Source organism: Littorina saxatilis, linkage group LG8, assembly GCF_037325665.1.
Source record: "Littorina saxatilis isolate snail1 linkage group LG8, US_GU_Lsax_2.0, whole genome shotgun sequence".
Lineage (NCBI taxonomy): Eukaryota > Metazoa > Mollusca > Gastropoda > Littorinimorpha > Littorinidae > Littorina > Littorina saxatilis.
The window spans coordinates 24,178,450-24,203,426 of NC_090252.1; the positions used below are offsets into that span (position 1 = coordinate 24,178,450).

At 43.3% G+C, this 24,977-nt stretch overlaps 2 protein-coding genes and 1 long non-coding RNA gene across 4 annotated transcripts; 2 read left to right on the forward strand and 1 right to left on the reverse strand.

Annotated features, from left to right (window-relative positions):
- The first annotated feature begins 372 nt into the window (after window positions 1-372).
- Window positions 373-2,886, forward strand: LOC138973101 (uncharacterized). Of its 2 annotated transcripts, XR_011457888.1 has the most exons (3): window positions 373-750; window positions 2,211-2,288; window positions 2,676-2,886. It is a non-coding gene; the product is annotated as an uncharacterized lncRNA (long non-coding RNA). The 2 variants fall into 2 exon arrangements; XR_011457887.1 differs by having other exon boundaries at window positions 373-2,288.
- A 2,119-nt stretch (window positions 2,887-5,005) lies between these two features.
- On the forward strand, window positions 5,006-12,226 carry LOC138973102 (vitamin D3 receptor B-like). Its single transcript, XM_070345762.1, has 4 exons — window positions 5,006-5,135; window positions 6,953-7,516; window positions 8,754-8,929; window positions 11,302-12,226. Exons 2-4 carry the CDS (start codon window positions 6,964-6,966, stop codon window positions 12,097-12,099), a joined length of 1,527 nt encoding a protein of 508 aa, XP_070201863.1. The 5' UTR covers window positions 5,006-5,135; window positions 6,953-6,963; the 3' UTR covers window positions 12,100-12,226.
- An 8,919-nt stretch (window positions 12,227-21,145) lies between these two features.
- LOC138974564 (uncharacterized) lies at window positions 21,146-24,362 on the reverse strand. Its single transcript, XM_070347283.1, has 2 exons — window positions 23,175-24,362; window positions 21,146-21,316 (listed from the first exon to the last, which is right to left on the reverse strand). The coding sequence occupies exons 1-2, from the start codon at window positions 24,360-24,362 to the stop codon at window positions 21,146-21,148; spliced, it is 1,359 nt and encodes a 452-aa protein (XP_070203384.1).
- Between the last annotated feature and the right edge of the window lie 615 nt (window positions 24,363-24,977).

Sequence of the window (24,977 nt, forward strand, 5' to 3'; positions counted from 1 at the left end):
AATTACTTTCCTTTATTTTTATGTGTTTTGTTGTCTTCAGTGTTATTTGGAGCAACAGTGTGAACAAGAACTAAAGCGTTTGTAAATTCTGTGATTTGCTTTGCACTGCAGAAGCTCTGAAATCGCCACTTTTTTCCATTCGAAAGTGTGACATGCTATCTCTGCACATACACATGCCTCAAATTTACCCATTTGATAACACATTTTTCTACAATTGTTGCAAATTCCTGTGTATGAATTTGATTTCACCCGCCCGATGCGCCCAAACGATCTTTTGATAATAACTTGGTTGCATTTGACCATGTAGAAACAATCGTCTCGCACGTCACGCCTGGTGTCCTATTTTTAGCTTCAACACCATGCCCAAACATAACTTGTGCATACTGTTTCAGGGGATGGATAATTCTACTCTGACATAGTAAAATATTCGATGTCGTTAATCGCGATTGAATGAGATTCAAGTTGAGTCTGTAAAGCAAGTTTAATGAGATGTTCTGATAGATCTGCAAGTGGTGTCCGAAAATTTGCGATACGTGTGAGCACATTGCAGAACTATTTTCTGGCAAACTTGCGATCTTTCAACCCATTCGCGCATGAATATAAGGGAGTCCCTGTGGGGGTTACACGGTGCAAACGTGTTTTCGTACAATCGAGCACGCGGTTAGACGCAGGAAAACTTTGTTGTTGCGGTGTCCGCGCCAAAGTTGACGACAGACGTGCGAGACGGTACATGATACCACAACCTTTGAGGTAAGTTTGAGCTTTACGACGGCTCTATTTTTACTATTTTGCGTGTAGAACTTAAACCACTAATATGATTTTGTCATGTTTACAAACTGAATTCGAAAAAAAATGCCTTTCTGTCAGAAAAACGCAACCAAGTGGCAAATTCATGGGTAGAGTAGATCTAGGTACAGTCCAACGTGAAAAGAAGTTTTCGTTTTTTATGATTGTTTTGCGCCTCTTGTTAGTTTATTTTCTATTTTTTTAAATGAAGATTAGATCATGTGGTTCAGGTTCATTTGTTTTGTTGAGAATCTCAAGAAATAACGTTTGAATCTCTCATCATAGCCAGAGCTGTCTCGTTCGTATAGCAGACGCCATTGCTGCTTTCCGCATGCGGTGTCAGCGATGCGTGCGGGGCAGAAATTATGACAGATACTGGCATTTTCATTTGCACTGGAGCAGATTTTACACAGCGTGTGGTCATTTTTACATTTAGTCAAGTTTTGACTAAATTTTTTAACATAGTGGGGGAATCGAGACGAGAGTCGTGGTGTATTATGTGTGTGTGTGTCTGTGCGTGTGTGTGTGTAGAGCGATTCAGAGTAAACCACTGGACCGATCTTTATGAAATTTTACATGAGAATTCCTGGGCATGATATCCCCAGATGTTTTTTTTTTCTTTTTTTTGATAAATGTCTTTGATGATGTCATATCCGGCTTTTTGTAAAAGTTGAAGCGGCACTGTCACACCCTCATTTTTCAATCAAATTGATTGAAATTTTGGCAAAGCAATCTTCGACGAAGGCCGGACTTTGTGTTGCATTTCAGCTTGGAGGCTTAAAAATTGATTAATGACTTTGGTCATTAAAAATCTGAATTGTAATTAAAATTTTATTTTTTATAAAACGATCCAAAACTACGTTCATTTTATTCTTCATCATTTTCTGATCCAAAAACATATAAATATGTTATATTCGGATTAAAAACAAGCTCTGAAAATTAAAAATATAAACATTATGATTAAAATTAAATTTCGGAAATCGATTTAAAAACAATTCCATCTTATTCCTTGTCGGTTCCTGATTCCAAAAACATATAGATATGATATGTTTGGATTAAAAACACGCTCAGAAAGTTCAAACGAAGAGAGGCACAGAAAAGTGTGCTATGCAGCACAGCGAAACCACTACCGCCCTAAACAGGCTCGTCAGTTTCACTGCGGTCATTGTTAAAAAAATGCAGTGCGTTCAGTTTCATTCTGTGAGTTCCACAGCTTGACTAAATGTAGTAATTTCGCCTTACGCGACTTGTTGTTTCTTTGTGTTACGAGGATGTGTTCAGGACAGAACCACTCTGATTTCCAATGTGTGTATCTTGGGATCTTGACGGTTGTAACATGCACTGTTATGTACCTCAATGTGCGATGTAAAGCTGTGGTAGCAATTAAAATATCTGACTCCAACTGTTGCATACTTTTTTTTCAGATGCCAGGATGCTGCTAATGCTCCTATCCTTTCTGCCAGTCCAGTCAATGCTGATCCAGGAGCAGATCAGAGAGACCGGTACGTTTCTACTGTAAATAATTGTTTTAACATGTTTTTCATTAATCTTAATCTTATTATACTGGAATGACTTTGCTTGCATGCAGTCATTTTTTTTAATTTTCTGTATCCATACTGATTTGTGCAGACATTCCTAGCAAAGTCTTTCCATGGCGTGGTAAGTGCAGGTTACATATGGAATCAATTACATTTATACACGTATTTCAAGTACCAAATTACCCCTAGTTGGTATGAATGGAGAGCTTCAGTTGTCTGCTTTTCTGAGGTAGACATTTCCAAGTTTATTGGTGTCACTTGCTCCTTGTATTTTTAATTCATGTTGTAAACCTTTTCAGTTACTATTTTTAATTTTTCTATTTTAAGAAAGGTTCATTTGTCTGTCCACAGATTGACACACTGGATGGGAATGGGGTGGTTGTCCGTTTACTTAGGAAACAAGGATCATCGTTTGTGTGGCCTGCTGTGGAGGAGATATTTTTTGTGAAGTTTGAGGAAGTAGTTGAGGTGCTGCCTGTCCCAACTCTTGACAGACGTGGCAGACACACATTTCAATAAAAAGTTGTTTCGTTTTGACTGAAATAAACCCATGGTTAACTGATATTGGTGTCTGTGTTTGTTTGCGGTGTCCATGGTTACACGCGAGACGTTCTGTGTCATTTGATGAATATCTGCATGTATTACCAAGATTTTTCAAAGTATGTCCATAGTCCTGTTTAAGTATTCATGGAGATTCTTTAAATCATACAATTTTGCAGATAGCAATTTCTGATCACTTGCTGGAAAGGTTTTCTGTGAATGAGGAAATTGTTGATCTGGCGTCCTCATAGTAATCCCCCCATTATGTAAGTGTATGGTATATTTTGAAACTTCTGGTACTTCTATGAAGCAATTTCTATTGTATCTCATTGGAAATTGCATGATAATCACTTGTATTTTTTATGATAAGAGTAAAAATGTGCCTCTAATGGTGTCCTGTGTTTCACGCGAGACGAGGCAACCTTCAACACATTATCTTAAATTACAACATTTCCAAAAGTTTATCTTGCTTTTCAAAACCTTGTGTTGGAAAGTTGAGATGTTAAACAAACCAAACACACCAAAATATTTCAATTTTGACTAACTTTATTTTTGGGCACTCAAGTCACACATCTGACCAGTTTTCAGGAGAGTGACCCAATTGCGTTCAGTTTCATTCTGTGAGTTCGACAGCTACTTGACTAAATATTGTGTTTTCGCCTTACGCGACTTGTTTAATTTTTTTTGAAAGCGGACAAACACTCAAGTCCTTACCGTAGGACTTTTAATATTAATTTTAAGTTAAAGTGAGCTGTCATGACAAAATACGTTCAGTGAATTATGAGTCAGTCTTGTTGCTGTGCGAACTGCAATGATTTTGCTTAAAGGCATAGACCTTCCTATGGAAACAGTTGCCCTCGTCATCTCAGATCCGGCCAAGCTTCACGTATGATAAGACCACCCCTCCATCTGGGCACGTGCCAATAATTAACAGCCTGTCTGCTTCCCGTGTATAGTTGGGCTGGGTGGCCGAGTGGTAACGCACTTGCGGGGATATAGCTCAGTTGGTAGCGCGCTGGATTTGTATTCAGTTGGCCGCTGTCAGCGTGAGTTCGATCCCAGGTTCGGCGGAAATTTATTTCACAGAGTCAACTTTGTGTGCAGACTCTCTTCGGTGTCCGAACCTCCCCCCGTGTACACTACATTGGGTGTGCACGTTAAAGATCCCACGATTGACAAAAGGGTCTTTCCTGGCAAAATTGCTTAGGCACAGTTAATAATTGTCTACCTATACCCGTGTGGCTTGGAATAATAGGCCGTGAAAGGTAAATATGCGCCGAAATGGCTGCAATCTACTGGCCGTATAAAATTTCATCTCACACGGCATCACTGCAGAGCGCCTAGAACTGTACCCACGGAATATGCGCGATATAAGACTCATTGATTGATTGATTGATTGATTGACTTGCGCTCGGAAGCGAGAGGTTGCGAGTTCGACCCTGGGTCAGGGCGTTTGCAATTTTCTCCCCCCTTTTCCTAACCTAGGTGGTGGGTTCAAGTGCTAGTCTTTCGGATGAGACGAAAAACCGAGGCCGATTCGTATACACTACATTGGGGTGTGCACGTTAAAGATCCCACGATTAACAAAAGGGTCTTTCCTGGCAAAATTGTATAGGCATAGATAAAAATGTCCACCAAAATACTCGTGTGACTTGGAATAATAGGCCGTGAAAGGTAGGATATGCGCCGAAATGGCTGCGATCTGCTGGCCGATGTGAATGCGTGATGTATTGTGTAAAACAAAATTCCATCTCACACGGCATTGAATATGTGCGCGATATAAATTGCATAAAAAAATTTAAAAAAATTTAAATTAAAAAAAATCCCTGCGCTTAGAACTGTACCCACGGAATACGCGCGATATAAGCCTCATATTGATTGATTGATTGATAAGCAGTGTCTATCCGTATGGGCAGGGATCTGTCAGTGTCCCAAGTGTTTGCTTTCTGAAACCTGCACAACGGTGATACCGGCGCGCCGCGCACATTACGTGTCATGGTAAGGGTTGCGTTTTAAACAGCCTAATCTATCTTCGTTGACACAGATACAAGACTCCCAGCGAGGGGAAACAAGTTGTCCTCTTTTTTGAACCCAAGCTAGTGTTTTCAGTGCGCAACAACGCAGCGCGGCTTGTGCTGCAATCATTGTGTCCGATAATAATGTTAGCGAGTTGACAATCCGTGTTTTCGGTACAAAGGATTGAGTGGGTGAGAGGGTCAGGCGCGGCTGTACAGATTAGTGCAATATATAGTGGTTGGTGCTTATATTTAGGTAAGTTTGTTGGTAATTCTCTCTCTCTCTCTCTCTCTCTCTCTCTCTCTCTCTCTCTCTCTCTCTCTCTCTCAGTGTGCGTGTGTTTGTGTGTGCGTAGTTATGTGGATGTGTGTGTGCGTGTTAGTGTGTGTATGTGAGTGTGTGTGTGTGTGTGCAGGGGCGGATTGGGGGGGGGGGGGGGGGGGGGGGGTGGTGGGTTACAGGGGTTTCGGACCCCCTCCCGGTCGCGGCCGCCTGGTGGGTTAAGTGTGGAGATTTTTCCGATCTCCCAGGTCAACTTATGTGCAGACCTGCTAGTGGCTTATCCCCCTTCGTGTGTACAGGCAAGCACAAGACCAAGTGCGCACGGAAAAGATCCTGTAATCCATGTCAGAGTTCGGTGGGTTATACCCAGGCAGCAGAGAAATATGCCCAGCATGTGAAAAACATATGACATGACATTTGGAAATCATATAGTAAAACCATATGTCAGTCATAGATAAATTGCAAATGGTTTTGGAATGGCTACCATATGGTTTTTAGGTGAAAATGACATGTCAAAAACACTAGTTCTCCACATCACAAGTGACATTGTCAGATGAAAACCTCATTAACACCACATTACAAGTGACAATGAAATATGAAAATCATTTGTTTGCCATATCACGAAAATATCCAGCATGCTTCCTCCGAAAGCGGCGTATGGCTGCCTTAATGGCGGGGTAAAAACGGTCATACACGTAAAATTCCACTCGTGCAAAAATCACGAGTGTACGTGGGAGTTTCAGCCCACGAACGCAGAAGAAGAAGAAGAAGAACGACCCCCCCCCCCCCCCCCGGCTGTCCACAAAAAATTTTTAATACTAACTTTAAAAGAAATAATGAGTGGCTGCTGACACCAGTTGATCTTGTTTAAAATCAAGGATAAGGCCTAAAAAAAAAATAGGTGTGGTTACGGTAACCCGACCTACCCTATTTTTAAGGGCCGACCCTATAACTTTTTATTACATTTGTCACAAAAAAAACCAAAAAAAAACAGTGCAGAAAACGCAATGAAAGCGAAAGCGCTCGAGTCGCACACCTATTTTCCTGTCAAGCAGGTTTAATTTGTACACATTAGAAAAAAAAGTTAAAAAATAAAAAGTGATTGCCTACCTTCCTACCCTATTTTTTTTTGGCTATGTTACCTTAACCACACCTAATTTTTTTTTTGGCCTAAGCCATAAAATGTTCATAAAATAGCTAAAACTCTTCAGCTTCAGGGGGAGATTTGCCACCCGGACCCTCCAACGGGGCCTTGCCCCTGTACCCCACCAGGGGTCTACCCCTGGACCCCAGGTTGTAACCCCCCCCCCCTCTGGCTTAACTGCTCCGTCCCTGTGAATGTGTGTGTGTGTGTGTGTGTGTGTGTGTGTGTGTGTGTGTGTGTGTGTGTGTGTGTTTGTGTGTGTGCGCGTGTGTGTGGGTGTGTGTGTGCGTGTTTGTGTGTGTGTGTGTGCGTGTGTGTGTGTGTGTGATGGAGAGAGAGAGGGAGTGCGTGCATACATGATCGCATGTGTGTGTGGGGGTGATATATGTCCTTGTTGTTTTCAGAAAATATAATATATTACACACAAAGTACAGTGTTTCTTTCGGCCATTAGAAAAGTTGTACTTTCAAGAGAGAGAGAGAGAGAGAGAGAGAGAGAGAGAGAGAGAGAGAGAGAGAGAGAGAGAGAGAGAGAGAGAGAGAGAGAGAGAGAGACAGAGAGAGCCATGTCAGTGTGGATGTGTGCCTACCTGTGTCTGATTACGACCGTTCACAAATAAAGTTACGTTTTACAACTATCTCGTCAGAACACCACTGAATGCTGCTAAAGATGTCATCAGAGAACACCCGAAACCATTGCTGTACAAGTGCGCTCACCAACAGCTACGTCATCAGCGATGAAACGCATGCGATGACGAACGGATATGACGCTACCAACAGAGAACAGGCCTTGCCTATAAAAGATATCGCGCAACCTCCACAAGATCGAAAGGATATCAAGAACGTCTCCACCGAAGAAAACACAACGGATGACGTCACGAAAACAACGACCGATGATGACGTCACTTACTCAACAATAGACGTTCGCCATATCGATGACATCAGTCGAGCATCCTCACCACCTGACAGCGTAATTGCACACTCTCTACCTGCAGGCTGCAACCAAGGTGACGTCACACGCTCATCTTCGCACGGACGTCACACCAATGACGTCAGAAAGACCAGCCACTTCAGCCAGGACAGGGTGCTGCCGCCATGCCGTGTGTGCAGGAACGTGGCGTCAGGGTTCCACTACGGCTGTAACACGTGTGAGGCGTGCAAAGGATTCTTCAGGCGAGCTCTCGTCCGCAGCGGGTCGTTCCGGTGTAAAGGTATAGTAGTGTGTTCTTGTTCAAGGCAAAATCTCGTCAGCTAACCATCTCAGAGCTGGCCAGGATTTTACATGGGAGAAAATGTTCTATACACTTGGTCACATAATAAAAACAAGTCGCGTAAGGCGAAATTACTACATTTAGTCAAGCTGTGGAACTCACAGAATGAAACTGAACGCACTGCATTTTTTCACAATGACCGTAGTCCGCCGCTTGTGCATAACGAGCCTGTTCAGCGTGGTAGTGGTTTCGCTGTGCTGCATAGCACGCTTTTCTGTACCTCTCTTCGTTTTAACTTTCTGAGCGTGTTTTTAATCCAAACATATCATATCTATATGTTTTTGGAATGAGGAACCGACAAGGAATAGGATGAAATTGTTTTTAAATCGATTTCAGAAATTTTATTTTGATCATAATTTATATATTTTTAAATTTCAGAGCTTGTTTTTAATCCAAATATAACATATTTATATGTTTTTGGAATCAGGAAATGATGTAGAATAAGATGAACGTAAATTTGGATCGTTGTATATAAAAAACCAAATTTATTACAATTTTCAGATTTTTAATGACCAAAGTCATAAATTAATTTGTAAGCCACCAAGCTGAAATGCAATACGGAAGTCCGGCCTTCGTCGAAGATTGCTTTACAAAAAACAGAGCGTTGTCGCAAGTGTCCCCCATTCAAAACAAAATGTGTCTCTCTGAAACCACGTACAGCTTAAACCTATGGTTGTGGGAATGAGTAAGGTTTGTATCTAGTACACGTGTGGTTTTCGACGAGAAATATACACGTAAACGAACCCATTTGCTGTAGATCAGTCTGTCCTCACTCGAGCATATTTGCCCAGTTTCATCCCATCCTACACGCCTCTTTGTCGATCAATGGACTGACAAGCCAAACTGTTATGTTCATTGATGTGTCCTGCGTTGATATGTGAAATATCTCCATTCTAAACGGTCTGTATTGTTTAAAAATTCAAAAAGAAATGAAGCAGTCAAAACTGTGTGGTAGAGCACCGCCGCAACGTCTGGATCGGAATAAAATTGCCTCCGCGCGTTGGAAACTACACGCACAGCATCAACACACCCAAGCCAACAATCGCTTGGCGGTACGGCGGCGTACGCTCTGTGTAGCCTTGAATATATGGGATGATTTGTGCAGCCCAGTAACACATTATTTCATGATCTGAGGTCAAATTCTCACTGACATACACGTGTTTTATTCTTGCCACAGGAACCGGAAGGTGTACCATCAAGGGAAACAATCGGAGTATGTGTGCTTTCTGCCGCTTTCAGCGCTGCCTGTCCTTAGGAATGTGCAAAGAGGCCATCAAAACGGGGCGCTACACGCACGAGAAACGCACGCGCGATACGCTGGAAGTTCGTGAGCTCGAGCCTTTCCTTGAATCAGTGAGTTTGTGAAGATCGAACTTTTTGTAGAACATTTCTTGTGAATGTTGAAAAATATGGTTATGTGCAGCGCATGTAAGTATAAAAGTTTATATTCACTGAAGAAGAATTCACGGTTGGGTGACCAGCACGGTTGGCCTAGTAGTAAGGCGTCCGCCCCGTGATTGGGAGGTCGTGGGTTCGAACCCCGGCCGGGTCATACCTAAGACTTTAAAATTGGCAATCTAGTGGCTGCTCCGCCTGGCGTCTGGCATTATGGGGTTAGTGCTAGGACTGGTTGGTCCGGTGTCAGAATAATGTGACTGGGTGAGACATGAAGCCTGTGCTGCGACTTCTGTCTCGTGTGTGGCGCACGTTAAATGTCAAAGCAGCACCGCCCTGATATGGCCCTTCGTGGTCGGCTGGGCGTTAAGCAAACAAACAAACAAACAAACAAACAAACAAACAAACGGTTGGGTGTGTGTGTGTGTGTGTGTGTGTGTGTGTGTGTGTGTTTGTGTGTGTGTGCGTGTGTGTGTGTATGTTGGTGTTGGTGTGTGTTTGTGCGTGCGCGTGTGTGTGTGTGTGTGTGTGTGTGTGTGTGTGTTTGTGTGTGTCTGTGTGTATGTGTGCGTGTGTGTGTGTGCGTGTGTGTGTTTTGGGTGTGTGTGTGTGTGTGTGTTGGTGATGGTGTGTGTTTGTGCGTGCGCGTGTGTTTGTGTGTGTGTGTGTGTGTGTGTGAGTGTGTGTGCGTGTGCGCGCGTGTGTGTGTGTGCAAGAGAATTGAATTGAATTGAATTGAACTTTATTTTACAAGGATTTAGATTTAAGGCTACGCCTTTTCTTACAATCTGTCCTTGGGACGCATAGACACACAATTATATAATTAAAAAAAAAATTAAAAAAAAATTTAAACATTAAAAAGTTAAAAAGTTAACCAACAAAAGGAGGTCGGAAAACGTGATAATAAAGATGACGATGATGATGATGATGACGATAATGATGATGATAATGATGATGATGATAAAGATGAGGCATGAAGAGCATACATATGTGGTTATTCATAAAATCAAATGCATACTATGCAGGTAATTATAAATACAAGCTGGTGGCAATCGAACATGTAGCAATAGAGTAACAAAAATATGTTCAGAATATACAATGCACAGCATATTTTTGACGTAATACTAAGTTTGGTAAGTCAAAAGGCGTTAAACTACTCAGACATTAAGTGTTTTTTTACACATTTTTTAAAACTTTTTAATGACTTTAGGTGCTTAAAGGATGATGGAAGTGAATTCCAAACTGAAGTACCCGAAAAAGCAAGACTGGTCTTATACAGGTCAATTCGTGAAATTGGTGGGATCAAGTTGACCGACCCATATCTGTGGGTAGCTTTATTAAATAATGATGTAATGTAAATCGGCACTTTACCGTGATACAATTTATGCATGAAAATGGCTTTGTTTAACTTGAGATGCTTTTCCAGTGGAAGAAAGTTAAGCATTTTTAATTTCATATCTGTTGAGGCATTATCCTTTACGATGAGTTTGGCCGAGCGACGATAGAGAGAGTCTAACTTTTTCAAGTGGACATCACTGCTGCCATCCCAGAGCGTCGAAACATAATTAATGTGAGGCATTACATGAGCATGGTGGAACATTTCCAGAGTCCTTCTGTCGGTATATTGCTTTAACTTGGATAGGAGGAAAACGTTCTTGGCTACTTTCTTGCAAATATTCTGTATTTGTGCCTGCCACTTGAATTCACAATCAAGAATTACCCCTAAAACGCGATGCTGTTGAACTTGTTCAATTGATTGCGTACCAATAGTAAGATTTAGTTTGAGTGAAGAAATCTGATGTTTTTGTCTGGTTGCAGACCAGAGAGAGAGAGAGAGAGAGAGAGAGAGAGAGAGAGAGAGAGAGAGAGAGAGAGAGAGAGAGAGAGAGAGAGAGAGAGAGAGAGAGAGAGAGAGAGAGAGAGAGAGAGAGAGAGAGAGAGAGAGAGAGAGAGAGAGATACATTTTCATGTTCTGCTGTACTACATAAGAAATGTAGTCAATAGTGCTTTTTAGTGAGTGATTATTTTGTGGAATTTGGCAGGTGCATGAATGCTGGCTGTGAATCTGAGTTCATTGTTAATATTGCACGTCTGTACTGGACATTGTGACTGCTGCAAACCAAAAACTCGGAATAGATTTGTCCACCCCTTTAAATTGTAAAACAGTTTTAGACATGTGGACACCGAGTAATACTTTTAAATGTAGCATATGTCGAAGCTCATGTTTATATACATGTAGTAACAAACGAGGGACCAACCTTGTTTGGAGCCGTCGTAACCGCATCTGTATCGTTTGAAAACTCATTATGTCGCCAATTTTTTTTTCTCAGGATGAAAGCAGAACAGCCAAGATGTCGGAGGAGGGTGATGTAATAGCTCAAGTAACGCACGCGGCGAGACAACCTGCTTTTCTCTCCTCCTCCCACCGGTCCTTGCAAGACATCATCTGCCTGTCCAGCAAAAACAAGTTTCTGACAAGCGGGGAGCCTTCGTTTGAACACTCGACGTTTGACATTGAACAATCACAGCAAGGTGACCGTGGACTAATTCAATCACAGTTAAACGCAATGGATTTGACGAAAAGGTTGAACACGCCGGGATTACCAAGGCGGATAACACCCCTAGCCTTTGATGTGAGTGAAGCACCTTTGAACCACTTTCTTCACTTTGGATGCAGTGTTCCTGGATTTGCCACTCTGTGCGCTGAAGACCAGACGACTTTGTGCAGGTCCGCATGGGTAGAAGTCGCGTTGCTAGGTAGCGGGTTTTTCGACGATTCTTTCCTCAACGTATCAATAACCACCAGCCAAAAGTTATCTTCCAACAATCACGGTAGCAACGAATTTCTCGCAAAACTGTCATGTGCCATGAGGCGGCTCAGACGGTTGATCTTGACATCGCAGGAGCTGGCCTTGACCCAGGCTTTGTGTTTGACCTTCCCGGACAGAGGTGACCTTGTTAACAAGGTGGAGGTGGAGAGTGTTCATTGGCTTGTCGTGGGATGTTTATTAAACACGTTGAGGAGTAACCATGGGAAGTCGGCGGGGCTAAAATTCAGTGAGATTATCTCCATGGTAACTAGACTGCGAGATATCTCCCATGAGATGGACGACTTGAGAACGAGCTAGCGAAGCATTCGGGCGGAACATTAACAGTAACGGTGACTCAACAATGTTCTACCTTGGTAGCCTGGAACTTTCTCGGGTTTTTATTTGACTAATTACGAATTATGAAATTAAAGTCTGGTATAATGTAGGGTTGCTGTTGATTTTGTTTTTGTCGTCATTTTTGGCTGGTGATAGGATTCAGCAACGCAACGTCAGTTCAACGCAACAATTGTGCAAGAGCCACAATGAAAGTCTGGTTTGCTCACATGAAAATCCCATGTCACTTCGGGGTCCAGTTTGGGTAAAATAAATGATTTTTAATATTTTCCTGTTTCATTTAATAATAGTTTTTGAATGAGCAGTGTGTCGGCTTGCCGTCTATGTAGACACACTTCAAATATTCTTTTTTTTAAACAATAAACAAAATTAGCCGTGAAGTTGACGTGTTCGTAGATCTTTATTAACAAGATTTGAAGTAACAAGTGTGAAAAGACATGAGCCTTTTAGTTCTAAGCATTTTTTACTTCACAGTGATAGACCTAAACGTATATATTTCAAACGCACAGACTGACGTGTGGACTGAGAAAGGCAATCTTGCATCGGTCCGGGATAGCGCTATCGGTTGATATTGTTTGTTGCTGTGCCTGTGAAGAATGAGTAGTGCACTTAAAAACGTCTGGCAGCGACAGGGTTAAAATCACATCTCATTAGCTATGTCGTGCCGAATTCACGGAATTGCCGAATTCGCGGAATCGGCAACATTTTTGCCCATTTCGCGTAATCGGCAAAACGCTGCCCAATACGTGAAATCGGCAGCGTTTTGCCAAAAATACGGAAAGGCCTCTAAAATTTGCCCATTTCGCAAAAGCGACAGCCAGTCTGTTACTTTTTGTGTCACCAGAACATTGCATTAACATTGTTTTACCTCCCTACTATGTTTTGTATGGTCTATGTTGGTCTGTGTCGAGCATAACTCCGGTAATGCACGAAAACTACACTTTTTGCCATAACTTGCCATAACGTATCGATTATTGCGATATCTATATCCAATCGAGTATCTAGCTGTCTAAGTGTGATGATATACATGTATCAGGCATTTGAAAACTTTAAAACCCAAAAGTGGCTGCCAATTTCGTAAAATGGGCAAATTTTCGAAGCCTTTACGCGTTTTCGGCAAAACGCTGCCGATTTCGTGTTATGGGCAACGTTTTGCCGATTACGCGAAATGGGCAAAAATGTTGCCGATTCCGCGAAGACGGCAATTACGTGAATTCGGCACGACAGCTATATATTAAAGTCTTCGGCAATGGTTCTCTTTTTCTTTGCTGGTTGACTTTCAACGGCATTGATAATGTCTAACTTTCTCTTGAGAGAAAAAGAATTGCGCTTTGTACGTTCCGCCTTGGCGACTGCGTCTGAAGATGCAAAAATTAATGGGTACTTGAAGCGAACACTTGCTTAAAGTTCAAGTGTTGCAAATATTCTGCACAGTAATTTAACAACCTGCAAAGAAGAAATTTGAACACACCAAATTTCGATTCAGGTGCCTGTCTAGCCTTTCCGATCACACCCGCTGCGAGCATTGCAAACAAAATAAATCTAAATTGAGTGTTTCTTTGCTATATCCGATTAAGTTGTGTCAAGGGAGATAAAAACTCCTTTCTTATAACCGATGTCTTCTTATACAGGAGTTTCTCTTATCCGGAGAATTTTAAGTGGAAGAAAGAAGGCATTTGGCAGAAAAATAAAAAGCCCTTTCTTGTAAGCGATGTTTCTTGTAAGCGAGTTTCTTATAATGGGTTCGACTGTATATTTTAATCACATGTGTTCAAGTTGTGTGTGTGTGTGTGTATGTGTGTGTGTGTGTGTGTGTGTGTGTGTGTGTGTGTGTGTGTGAGTGTGTGTGTGTGTGTGAGTGTTTCTAGGTATCTGCATATTTAAATCGAATAATTTGCAAATGTGTGTGTGTGTTTCTAGGTATCTGCATAATCGAATAATTTGCACATTAGTCACGTCATACCTTACTGAAAGAGCAAACTGCTCTTTTTGTCAAGATGAGCCTATCATGTTGCATCTCGTTGGCAAAATCCTTGTTCAGAGGGCTCAGGAATGCATTTAGTTCATATCTATGATGGCAGTTGTTCACGCAAAATTCTATTGAAAAAGCCTTGGAGTGTTTATTGTGCATAATGTAAAACACACACACACACATACACACACACACACACACACCCACACACACACACACAAAACACACACACACACACACACACACTCACACACACACACACACACACACACACACACACACACACACACACACCAGGGCCGGACTACCGGGGGGGTTATGGGGGTTGCGCAACCCCCCCCCCCCCCAGCCTAAACATGTACCTCACTTATTTAAAACATTTTTTATTATTGTTTATTTTATGCCGTTTCATGCAAGGAGCAACCATTTTGCTATCTCAGAATATGACCTACCCATCAGCTTCAGGGGGCTTCGCCCCCTGACCCCCACTGGCAACCCTCCCCTCCTCTTAGCCTAGTCCGGCCCTGCACACACACACACACACACACACACACACACACACACACTATGGAGGATAATTGGGATGGAGAAAACCGTAATATGATCAACAGAAGATCATTTGTTTCCGTATGGAAGCTTCTGACAGACACAAAGGGAAATTCGGGCGGCCCGTCAACCAAAAGAAACATACACCACGACCCTCGTCTCGATTCCCCCCTCGATGTTAAAACATTTAGTCAAGTTATGTAAAAAGCGGCACTGAACAAAACAAAGTAAATTTGTGAACAGATGTTGGAGGGAAAACAAGGAATGGAAGAAACTCTAGGTTAAAGAAAGAAATCTGGACTGGGTGGCCGAGTGGACTGGGTGGCCGAGTGGACTGGGTGGCCGAGTGGTAACGCACTTGCGCTCGGAAGCGAGTTCGACCCTGGGTCATGATCAGGGCGTTAGCAATTTTCTCCCCCCTTTCCTAACCTAGGTGGTGGGTTCAAGTGCTAGTCTTTCGGATGAGACGATAAACCGAGGTCCCTTCGTGTACACTACATTGGGGTATGCACGTTAAAGATCCCACGATTGACAAAAGGGTCTTTCCTGGCAAAATTGTATAGGCGTAGATACAAATGTCCACCAAAATACCCGTGTGACCTGGAATAATAGGCCGTGAAAGGGGGATGCAGCGCCTAAAGGCAGTCGATCTACTGGCCGATGTAAATGCGTGATATATTGTGTAAAAAATTTCATCTCACACGGCATTAATAGGTAACATGCGCCTTGAGTCGCCTTGTGTGGTGAGATACGTGCGCGATATAAATCCTCGTAAATAAATAAAATAAAATAAATAAATAAATTACAGGGGAGAGAAGTGGTTAGAGGATGTAGGGGCACACACACACACACTGATTGTAGTACACATTCATGAGGGTAATAAGAAATGGAAATATGAAATAGAATAATGAAACATTTATTAGAAATTAAACAAATAATAAATAGAGGAATAATTTTTAAACATTGGAGAAAAAACAAATTAAAACAATTATTATCATTGCCGTCTGTCCGAAAGACATTCAGTCCAAGTAATGCCCAGGCACTTGCATCACTCGTTTTTGCCCCGATATCTTGTTGCGTCGTGTTAATATAGATGCTACAAAAACCGCACCGTGTTTCCCCTAAAAGCAGAACCTTTTCGTGTCGGATTGAAACTGTATGCCGAAAACATTCTTGAGCAGCCGCACAGTCGTTTTGTCAATTAACAAATAAAGAGCGATTTTCAATTAATTTATTTAAATATTAATTTCTCTCCAAAATGTTAGAGGAATGTATACATATTTTCGACTCGTTCTTAACTTTGTTGAATGCTCATCACCTGGCTCATCTATCCGTTCGAAGCCTGTGCTGCGACTTCTGTCTTGTGTGTGTGGCGCACGTTATATGTCAAAGCAGCACCGCCCTGATATGGCCCTTCGTGGTCGGCTGGGCGTTAAGCAAACAAACAAACAAACAAACAAACAAACAAATATATCCGTTCAGTGTTTTCTTTCGTGAGTTGTAACATCTGTCATTCTTCTCTTTCTTCTATTGTCCGTCTTCTTCTTTGTACCGTTCTGTTTGTTTGTTTGTTTGTTTGTTTGCTTAACGCCCAGCCGACCACGAAGGGCCATATCAGGGCGGTGCTGCTTTGACATATAACGTGCGCCACACACAAGACAGAAGTCGCAGCACAGGCTTCATGTCTCACACAGGCACATTTTTCTGACACCGGACCAACCAGTCCTAGCACTAACCCCATAATGCCAGACGCCAGGCGGAGCAGCCACTAGATTGCCAATTTTAAAGTCTTAGGTATGACCCGGCCGGGCCGGGTTCGAACCCACGACCTCCCGATCACGGGGCGGACGCCTTACCACAAGGCCAACCGTGCCGGTTTACTGTTCTGTGTTGCCTGAAGAAGACCCAAGGGTTGAAGCGTTGTGCTGTGTTATTTGTTGCGTCATCGTTAAACAGCGAGTACAGTTTCTTTAAATCTTTGTGTTAAATGAAATACTTAAACAAATGAGGCAGAGAGCTATTTAGAGATCAAATAATTAAAGGGAAGTAAGCGCTTCAAGTGCATACGAAATGTGTAATGGAGCAAGCGAGAGTTATACGGAACCAATCTCCTGGCATCTGAGAGAATACAAAGCGTTGAAATAACCTGAAATGAAATTCGCTTGTTTATTTCAATGCATGTTATTCTCTCAGGTGCCAGGAGATAGGCGCCGTAGAACTCTCGCTTGCTCCATTACACATGTCGTGTGCATTTAGAGCGCTCACTTCGCTTTGGTTATTTGATTTTTGTAGTTGAATGGTTCATTAGGGCTCATTGTCCCTTTTCTCAGCACAGTATCCAGCTGTACACCATCCGAAGGGTTTAAGGTTATACAAGTAGAAGGCGCCACAGTTACGGACAGCGATTGGTATCGGACCGCGGCAGCAGTTGTAGAACAAGTGTGCACAAGCACGTGCAGCTGTCTCCTGTCCCACTGCAGGCAGCTCCCCGCCCTGCAGGTCAAGCCAGTAGGTGGCCCGCGTACCACAGCCAAATTCCTGAAACAGTGCAACACCCCGTGAAACAACAGTATAATTAAACAGCACACCCACTCACACACAAACACACACACACCACACACACGCACACACACACACACACACATATTTGCAAACACACACACACACACACACACACACACACACACACACACACACACACACAAGTCTGTTTGAACTATTTCAGTAATTAACTTTATGAACAAGGCATATGACAATCATTAGCGTGAACCAGACAACAGTGTGTGTGTGTGTGTGTGTGTGTGTGTGTGTGTGTGTGTGTGTGTGTGTACCCACGTTTCCACAGGTTTGGTTGCCTAAATCACCATAAGGCAACCATCCACACGTGGATGGCAACCTAAACTCTGGATGACAACCTAATTGTGTGGATGGTCGCTTCATTTAACACCGTTAAATTGACTTTTTTGACGGAAAGAATGTCATAACAATGTTCAAAATGACATTCTTTCCGTCCTCTATAGGCGACGAAATAGGTCAAATTTTGTGCATTTTTTAGTGCAAAATTCTTCGATGCCGGAGCGAGTACTGCACCCAGTGCTGTTGTGGTGCAAGTGCACTAGAAAGGCACTACACCCAGTGCCGCCTCTTAGGTAACCATCCACACTTTAGGTGTGTGTGTGTGTTTGCGTGCAGTGCGTGCACGCATGCATGGTCATTCACACAAACTCCAACACAGTCTTTCTCACACACAGACACACACACATAAACATCAATTCACTCACAGGAGTGCACTCGGTGGGCATGACGGCGTCAATACCGTTGAGAATGAAGCGATACCAGCCGTCAGTGATGTGTCTGTCACAGCGCCATGCCGTGTTTTCTCTGTTCACGTCTCTTGTCACGTCATCTAGCACTGTGTAGTTGGCACAGCTGCCTGGACAACGGTAAAGAAGTAACAAACAAAAATAATAATAATTTGGTCCGGGAAGATTTCAACAAAAACATAGAATTGTTTGTTTGTTTGTTTGTTTGTTTGCTTAACGCCCAGCCGACCACGAAGGGCCATATCAGGGCGGTAAAACATAGAATGCAAAGAGTGTTGACCAAATAGTCTCAAGTTCAACGCTAACTATCAGGAAATCCGGTTAGAAATTCACCTCAGGTGCCACACAGAGCAGACATTTTGAAAATCGAAAAGCTCTCGAAGGGTCTTGCCAAGAAATATTCAAAATAAAAACAAAATATGATGATTCTACACAACCCGTCATAAACAAAAGTACACAGATACATTTAGCTGTAGATCTTTGTGATGCGGCTAGTTATATTAAAACCAAGTATACTGCCAGAAAGGTAATTCATTGCCCGACCGTATGAAATAAAGAGTTTCATTTTTCATTATTTAGTATTTAGGCAGTGGACCGGAGACCTAGGACAACCCCCCAAAATCAAATTCGCAAAAGCAAACTTGCAGACACTAATATACAAAAACTCAAAATAAGACAAAGTGACCCCGTTTTTCATCCCAAATTGAAGAACAACTCATTTTCTACCCATACAAATTTATTTGGTTCAGCTGCTGTGCCTAGCAGTGTTGTTTTGCCTCACCTTACTTTTGGTATTTGATTGGAAAACAGTGAGAAGTTATAATGAATATTTGATGAAAAATGTTGTTTTGACATTTTCCTAAAATTTCACGTTTAGGGGGTAGGGGAGAAATATCTCCTCTGGTGTCGCAACAAATCCTCTCAGGAATTCTCAATGGGGCTTTAAATTATCCGAAGGCATTGTAGTTTCTAAAAAATGAAACAGAAAACCCAAATTGGTTGAAACCTTTTACTCATCAAAATTGACAAGCTTTGCGCACTGTGAAAATGACGGTTCGCGCCTATCAAGCATCTCTACAGCCAACCTATCAAACATTGAACACTGTAATAAGTATTTTTTACAAGATTAATGATCAACTCAACTGTTTTGATTTAAAAAAAAAGTGGTTCTCTGTTCATTCATTGCAGCTGTGCATTGTTGCTGCACAGATAAATTTAGAGTTCAAGAGGGTACCCTTAAACAAGGGGGCATAAGTAGTAGTGGGAATGAGTTTTTTCGTGGCGAACTTGTTAAAACGTGTTCAGTAGACCCCAATGAATATCTCTAGCCTAATGAAGCTGGATCCTGAGGGGGGTGCACGGTAGGCCTAGCTGGCTTGGAGCCAACTATTTTCAGCGCCTAACACCATAAAACTATGTATTTTTGGAATCAGCAAATGATAAGGAATAGATAAATGATAATTGTATGTGTCGTGTATGTAGAATGTTCATGAAAAGGCAGGTGAACCCTGTTACCTGTTTCACAGTTACTGCCGTTGTAACCGGCAGGACAGTTGCACGTGTAGGCGTTGACTTGGTCAACACAGCTCCCTCCGTTTTGACAGGGGCTGGAGGCACACTCGTCTATATCTGCACATTACACATGATCTGCACATTACACATGATCTGCACATTACACATGATCTGCACATTACACATTTGTTTGTTTGTTTGTTTGTTTGCTTAACGCCCAGCCAACCACGAAGGGCCATATCAGGGCGGTGCTGCTTTGACATCTAACGTGCGCCACACACAAGACAGAAGTCGCAGCACAGGCTTCATGTCTCACCCAGTCACATTATTCTGACACCGGACCAACCAGTCCTAGCACTAACCCCATAATGCCAGACGCCAGGCGGAGCAGCCACTAGATTGCCAATTTTAAAGTCTAAGGTATGACCCGACCGGGGTTCGAACCCACGACCTGCCGATCACGGGGCGGACGCCTTACCACTAGACCAACCGTGACGGTCTACACACATTACACATGATCTGCAGTGTCGTGTATGCTGCTCGTGAACAACAATGATTTTGCACGATCCTGGCTAACGTCTGTAACGGGTGGTTGAAGGCTGTCCCTAATTCAGCCCGACGTTGACTGTGCGAAGACTTCGTGAAGTCTGTTTAATGACATATCTGTTGTGGAGCTCGCTAGATACCACTGGAATCGAATGGAAGGATAAAGAACATTATGGAACTTACTTTGATTTAGTGCGCAGTCACTCATGACGTAAGCGTATACGGCAGACGGAACTGTGTAGATCTAACCAGATTAGTGTCGATGTTTCCCGAAGATTCTCGTATGTCCATTAACTATATATATAAGTAGGGCTGCGCACACGTATTGTTGTTCTTTACCAGTCTTGCACTTGTTTTTTCTTACACTGTGCTGAGAGATATTGTCACCGTTGTTCCAGCTGTTAATAAATCTACAGAACCTACACAACTCGTTGTGTCTCCTTTGCGACTGAGAGTGAAGAAAGGAAAAACACGACATATCAGTGTCAAAGCTTAGTGCAGCGAGCTTCGTGAAGGCGACTTAGCTCGATGGAAATCTGGCTTGTGGGAGCGAGCAGGATATTTTTTGAGTGCTGCCAGGAAAACTTACGAAAGCTTTCTTCAAAAGTATCATTACGGTGGTCTTCTTCTTCTTCGTTCATGGGCTCAGACTTCCACGTTCACTCTTGTTTTTAGCTCGAGTGGATTTTTACGTGCATGACCGTTTTTACCCCGCCATTCAGGCAGCACACGCTGATTTCGGGGGAGGCATGCTGGGTATTTTCGTGTTTCTATAACCCACCGAACTCTGACATGGATTGCAGGATCTTTTCCGTGCGCACTTGGTCTTGTGCTTGCGTGTACACACGAATGGGGTTAAGTCACTAGCAGGTCTGCACATAAGTTGACCTGGGAGATCGGAAAAACCTCCACTCTTAACCCACCAGGCGACAGCGACCGGGATTCAAACTCACGACCTCCCGATTAGGAGGCCGACGTCCTACTGCGCCCGTCACAATCATGTACGGTGGTAATTCTTCTTGTTTTAATGTTGCCAACAAAAGGCGACAGTTTATAAACGATTTTTCTGTTCTTCTTCTCTCGTTATATCCCTATGTAGCCAACGGAAGCATCAACCCAAGCCATTGCCAAACTCAGCTAGAAAGACCACTCGATCGTTCTGTTGTGAAGCGCACAAACCTGAAGCTGGTGCCTGGATACACTGAAAGCTGACTGCACCTTTGTAGGGAACGCAGATCTCCGTTTCGCTGCAAGGTCTTGGTAGGCATCCGTGATCTGGGGGCTTCACACACAGACACAGACAAGGATACAGTCAGACAGACACACGCACTCAAGCACGCACGCACGCACACACACACACACGCACGTACGTACGCAAGCACGCGCGCGCGCGCACACACACACACACACACACACAAATACGCACGCACGCACGCAAACACACACACACACACACATACGCACGCACGCACGCACGCACACACACACACACACACACACACACACACACACCCACACAAATACGCACGCACACACACGCACACCAATACACATACATACACACGCACACACACACTTATGAGCCATTGCACACACGAAGTATAGGCTACTTATATCAGTTTACGCAACATCACACCTGTTATAGTTGTGCAAAACATCTTTTTTTTATATTTTTTAAACGACCCGAGGTATAGAAACAACAATAATTTGCTTTCATGGCGCAAGCCCGTGAATGGTGTGTTCAGCACGACGTCGACAATGATGATGATGATGATGATGAAGATGATGAAAGTGGTGATGATGATGCATCGATGATGATGCATCGATGATGATGATGATGATGATGATGATGATGATGATGATGATGAGGATGACATGGAGACATACCATTCCTTTGGAAGAGGCTTCTGCAAGAATCCATCCTTCCAGTTGACCTTGTATTAGTCCTTCAGTCACGTGCAGAACACAGTTGTCTTCGCTTCCTTCAGAGTTGTCGTTCATGGAATAAAAGGAATATCGCGCACACGACATTCTGTACCAACACAACCTTTGACACTGCTGAACGTTCATAACGTTGTAGACTTGCAGGATATTCGTGTCAAGGAGAGGGTTTATACTTTCTGCGAGCGACAGGAAAGATAATTCGAAGATTACTAGTCTCAAGCAAAGCAGTGTCCATGACATTTCAGTCCTGCAACGCAAAACCGCTTCGGCCATTTTGCTGATCAAGACTCTTGAAGACGAACTGGATTCACCGCCCTGAAACAAGCGACGTGACGACACAGTGGTATATGTTCCACAGTTGAAATTGATTAAAACAGAAACAGTGGAAACTGGAATCGCCTTAAATGATGTCCTTCATTGAAGCCCAAAGTCGACTTCGCGAAGACATCGCGAGAAATAACAAGTCGCGTAAGGCGAAATTACTACATTTAGTCAAGCTGTGGAACTCACAGAATGAAACTGAACGCACTGCATTTTTTCACAATGACCGTAGTCCGCCGCTCGTGCAAAAGGCAGTGAAATTAACGAGCCTGTTTAGCGCTGTAGTGGTTGCGCTGTGCTACATAGCACGCTTTTCTGTACCTCTCTTCGTTTTAACTTTCTAAGCGTGTTTTTAATCCAAACATATCATTTCTATTTGTTTTTGGAATGAAGAACCGACTAGGAATATGATGAAATTGTTTTTAAATCTTCTTCTTCTTCTTCTTGTCGATCACTCAGATGGAAACGCCGGTTCTCCACGCAAATGATGCCGTGCGCTGTAGGTCGTCCAGACTGCCATAGAGCTGCCCTTGCACCGTGGTCGCCTCCGCCCAGATCTGGCTCCTGAGGCCATCGTGTAGTGGGCAAGTCTGCAGCAGGTGTTCCGTTGTCATGCTGCCTGTTTGACAAGAGCACTGGTCTGACTGGCCAATTCTGAACTTGGTGAAAAGGTGGTGGTTCATTCGGTTGTGGCCTGTCCGCAGCCTGAATATGAGGACCTGCTCAGACCTTTTGAGCAGGCGAAAGGCGTCGTTTTTGTTGTAGTGTGGGTGCTGCTGCAACCACTTTTTGTGTTGCTTGGCCTTGATGATGGTCTTGGCTTCTTTGAAGGTGATTGATCTGTCATTCTGGTCCTTTGTAGTGCCCTCCTTTGCCAGAGTTTCTGCGGCTTCGTTGCCTAGTATGTTGCAGTGAGAGGGGACCCATTGCAGCACGACTGTGTGGGCTCTGCACAGGGAGGTCAAGGCTGATGACAGGTCATTCAGTTCTTTGTCTCTGGCAGTGTCTAAGGCCTGCAGGACTGACTTTGCGTCGCTGAAGAACACAACGTTGTTGGAGGAGAGTGGACTGTGCTCAATGCGGGCTGCATCTGTCTGGAGCGCTACTGTTTCAGCCTTGAAGTTGGTGGAGTAGAGGCCGGTAGCGAGGGAGATGTGTTCTTCTTCTCGACCTCCTGGGTACTTTATGTAGATTCCAGCACCACCACTTCTGACAGCCTGGTCGGCAGATCCGTCAGTGTATACATGAGTCCATTGGCGTTGGGGGTAGGAGTTGTGGATGTGTTCAATGGTGAGAGACTTCAGTTCAGCACAGCTCTGGGAGTCTTTCTTGCCAACGGCAGGAATACTGCAGCGTATCTGGGGTCTTCCTTCATCCCTCCAGCTTGGGTTTTCAAGGTATTGGGGTTGCGGGTCCAGGATATCTTGGTGTCTCCTTTCCAACACCCTCGTCTGGTGAATGAAGCTTCCTCTCTTCAGTCTTCCTTTTGTCGGATGGGACAGTCTGTCTTTCATGGGGTGAGTTGGCAGTCGTTTGAATTTAGCTGCCTGGGTGAGGAGTTTGGTGTCCCTTCTGTCTTCCATGGGCTCAAGGCCCATGATGTTTTCCAGCTCTTGGATAGGGGTTGACCGCATGGCGCCAGTGATGATTCTGGCCGCCTGGTTCTGCACCTTGCTGACTCTGTCAAAATTTGACTTGGCTGCTGTGCCCCATGCCGTCACTCCGTACTCAAGTACTGGTCTGACGCTGCCCACGTACATTTTCTTGAGGATTGCTGCATCTGCGCCCCACGTTGTGCCAGTTAGCTTTTTCATTAGTGCTAACCTTAGCTTGGCTCTGGCTTCGACTTTCTCTGTCTGCTGTTTCCAGGTGAGTCGCCTGTCAAAGGTCACGCCAAGGTACGTGGGGGTGTTGTCAGCCTGCAGCGTCTGTCCGCAGAGCTTGAGGTTGGCCTTCAGTTCTTTCGGGGACAGACTAAAGATCGTGTAAGTGGTCTTCCTGGTGTTGATGTTGACGAGCCACTTCTTTGTCCAGTCCTCAAGCACTTTCCACGCCTCTTGCATCCTGTAGTTTGCTGTTGTGATGTGCTCTTCCGAGCACCAGAGTGCAAGATCGTTCGCGTAGATGGCTCGGTAAATCGTAGATAAATCGATTTCGGAAATTTTATTTTAATCATAATTTTTATATTTTCAATTTTCAGAGCTTGTTTTTAATCCGAATATAACATATTTATATGTTTTTGGAATCAGAAAATGATTAAGAATAAGATGAATGTAATTTTAGATCATTTTATAAAAAAATAATTTTAATTACAATTTTCAGATTTTTAATGACCAAAGTCATCAATTAATTTGTAAGCCTCCAAACTGAAATGCAATACCAAAGTCCGGCCTTCGTCGAAGATTGCTTGGCCAAAATCTAAATCAATTTTATTGAAAAATGAGGGTGTGACAGTGCCGCCTCAACTTTTACAAAAAGCCGGATATGACGTCATCAAAGACATTTATCGAAAAAAAGAAAAAAAGTCCGGGGATATCATTCCTAGGAACTCTCATGTCAAATTTCATAAAGATCGGTCCAGTAGTTTAGTCTGAATCGCTCTACACACACACACACACACAAACAGAAAGACAAAAAAACACACACACACACACACACACACACACACACACACACAC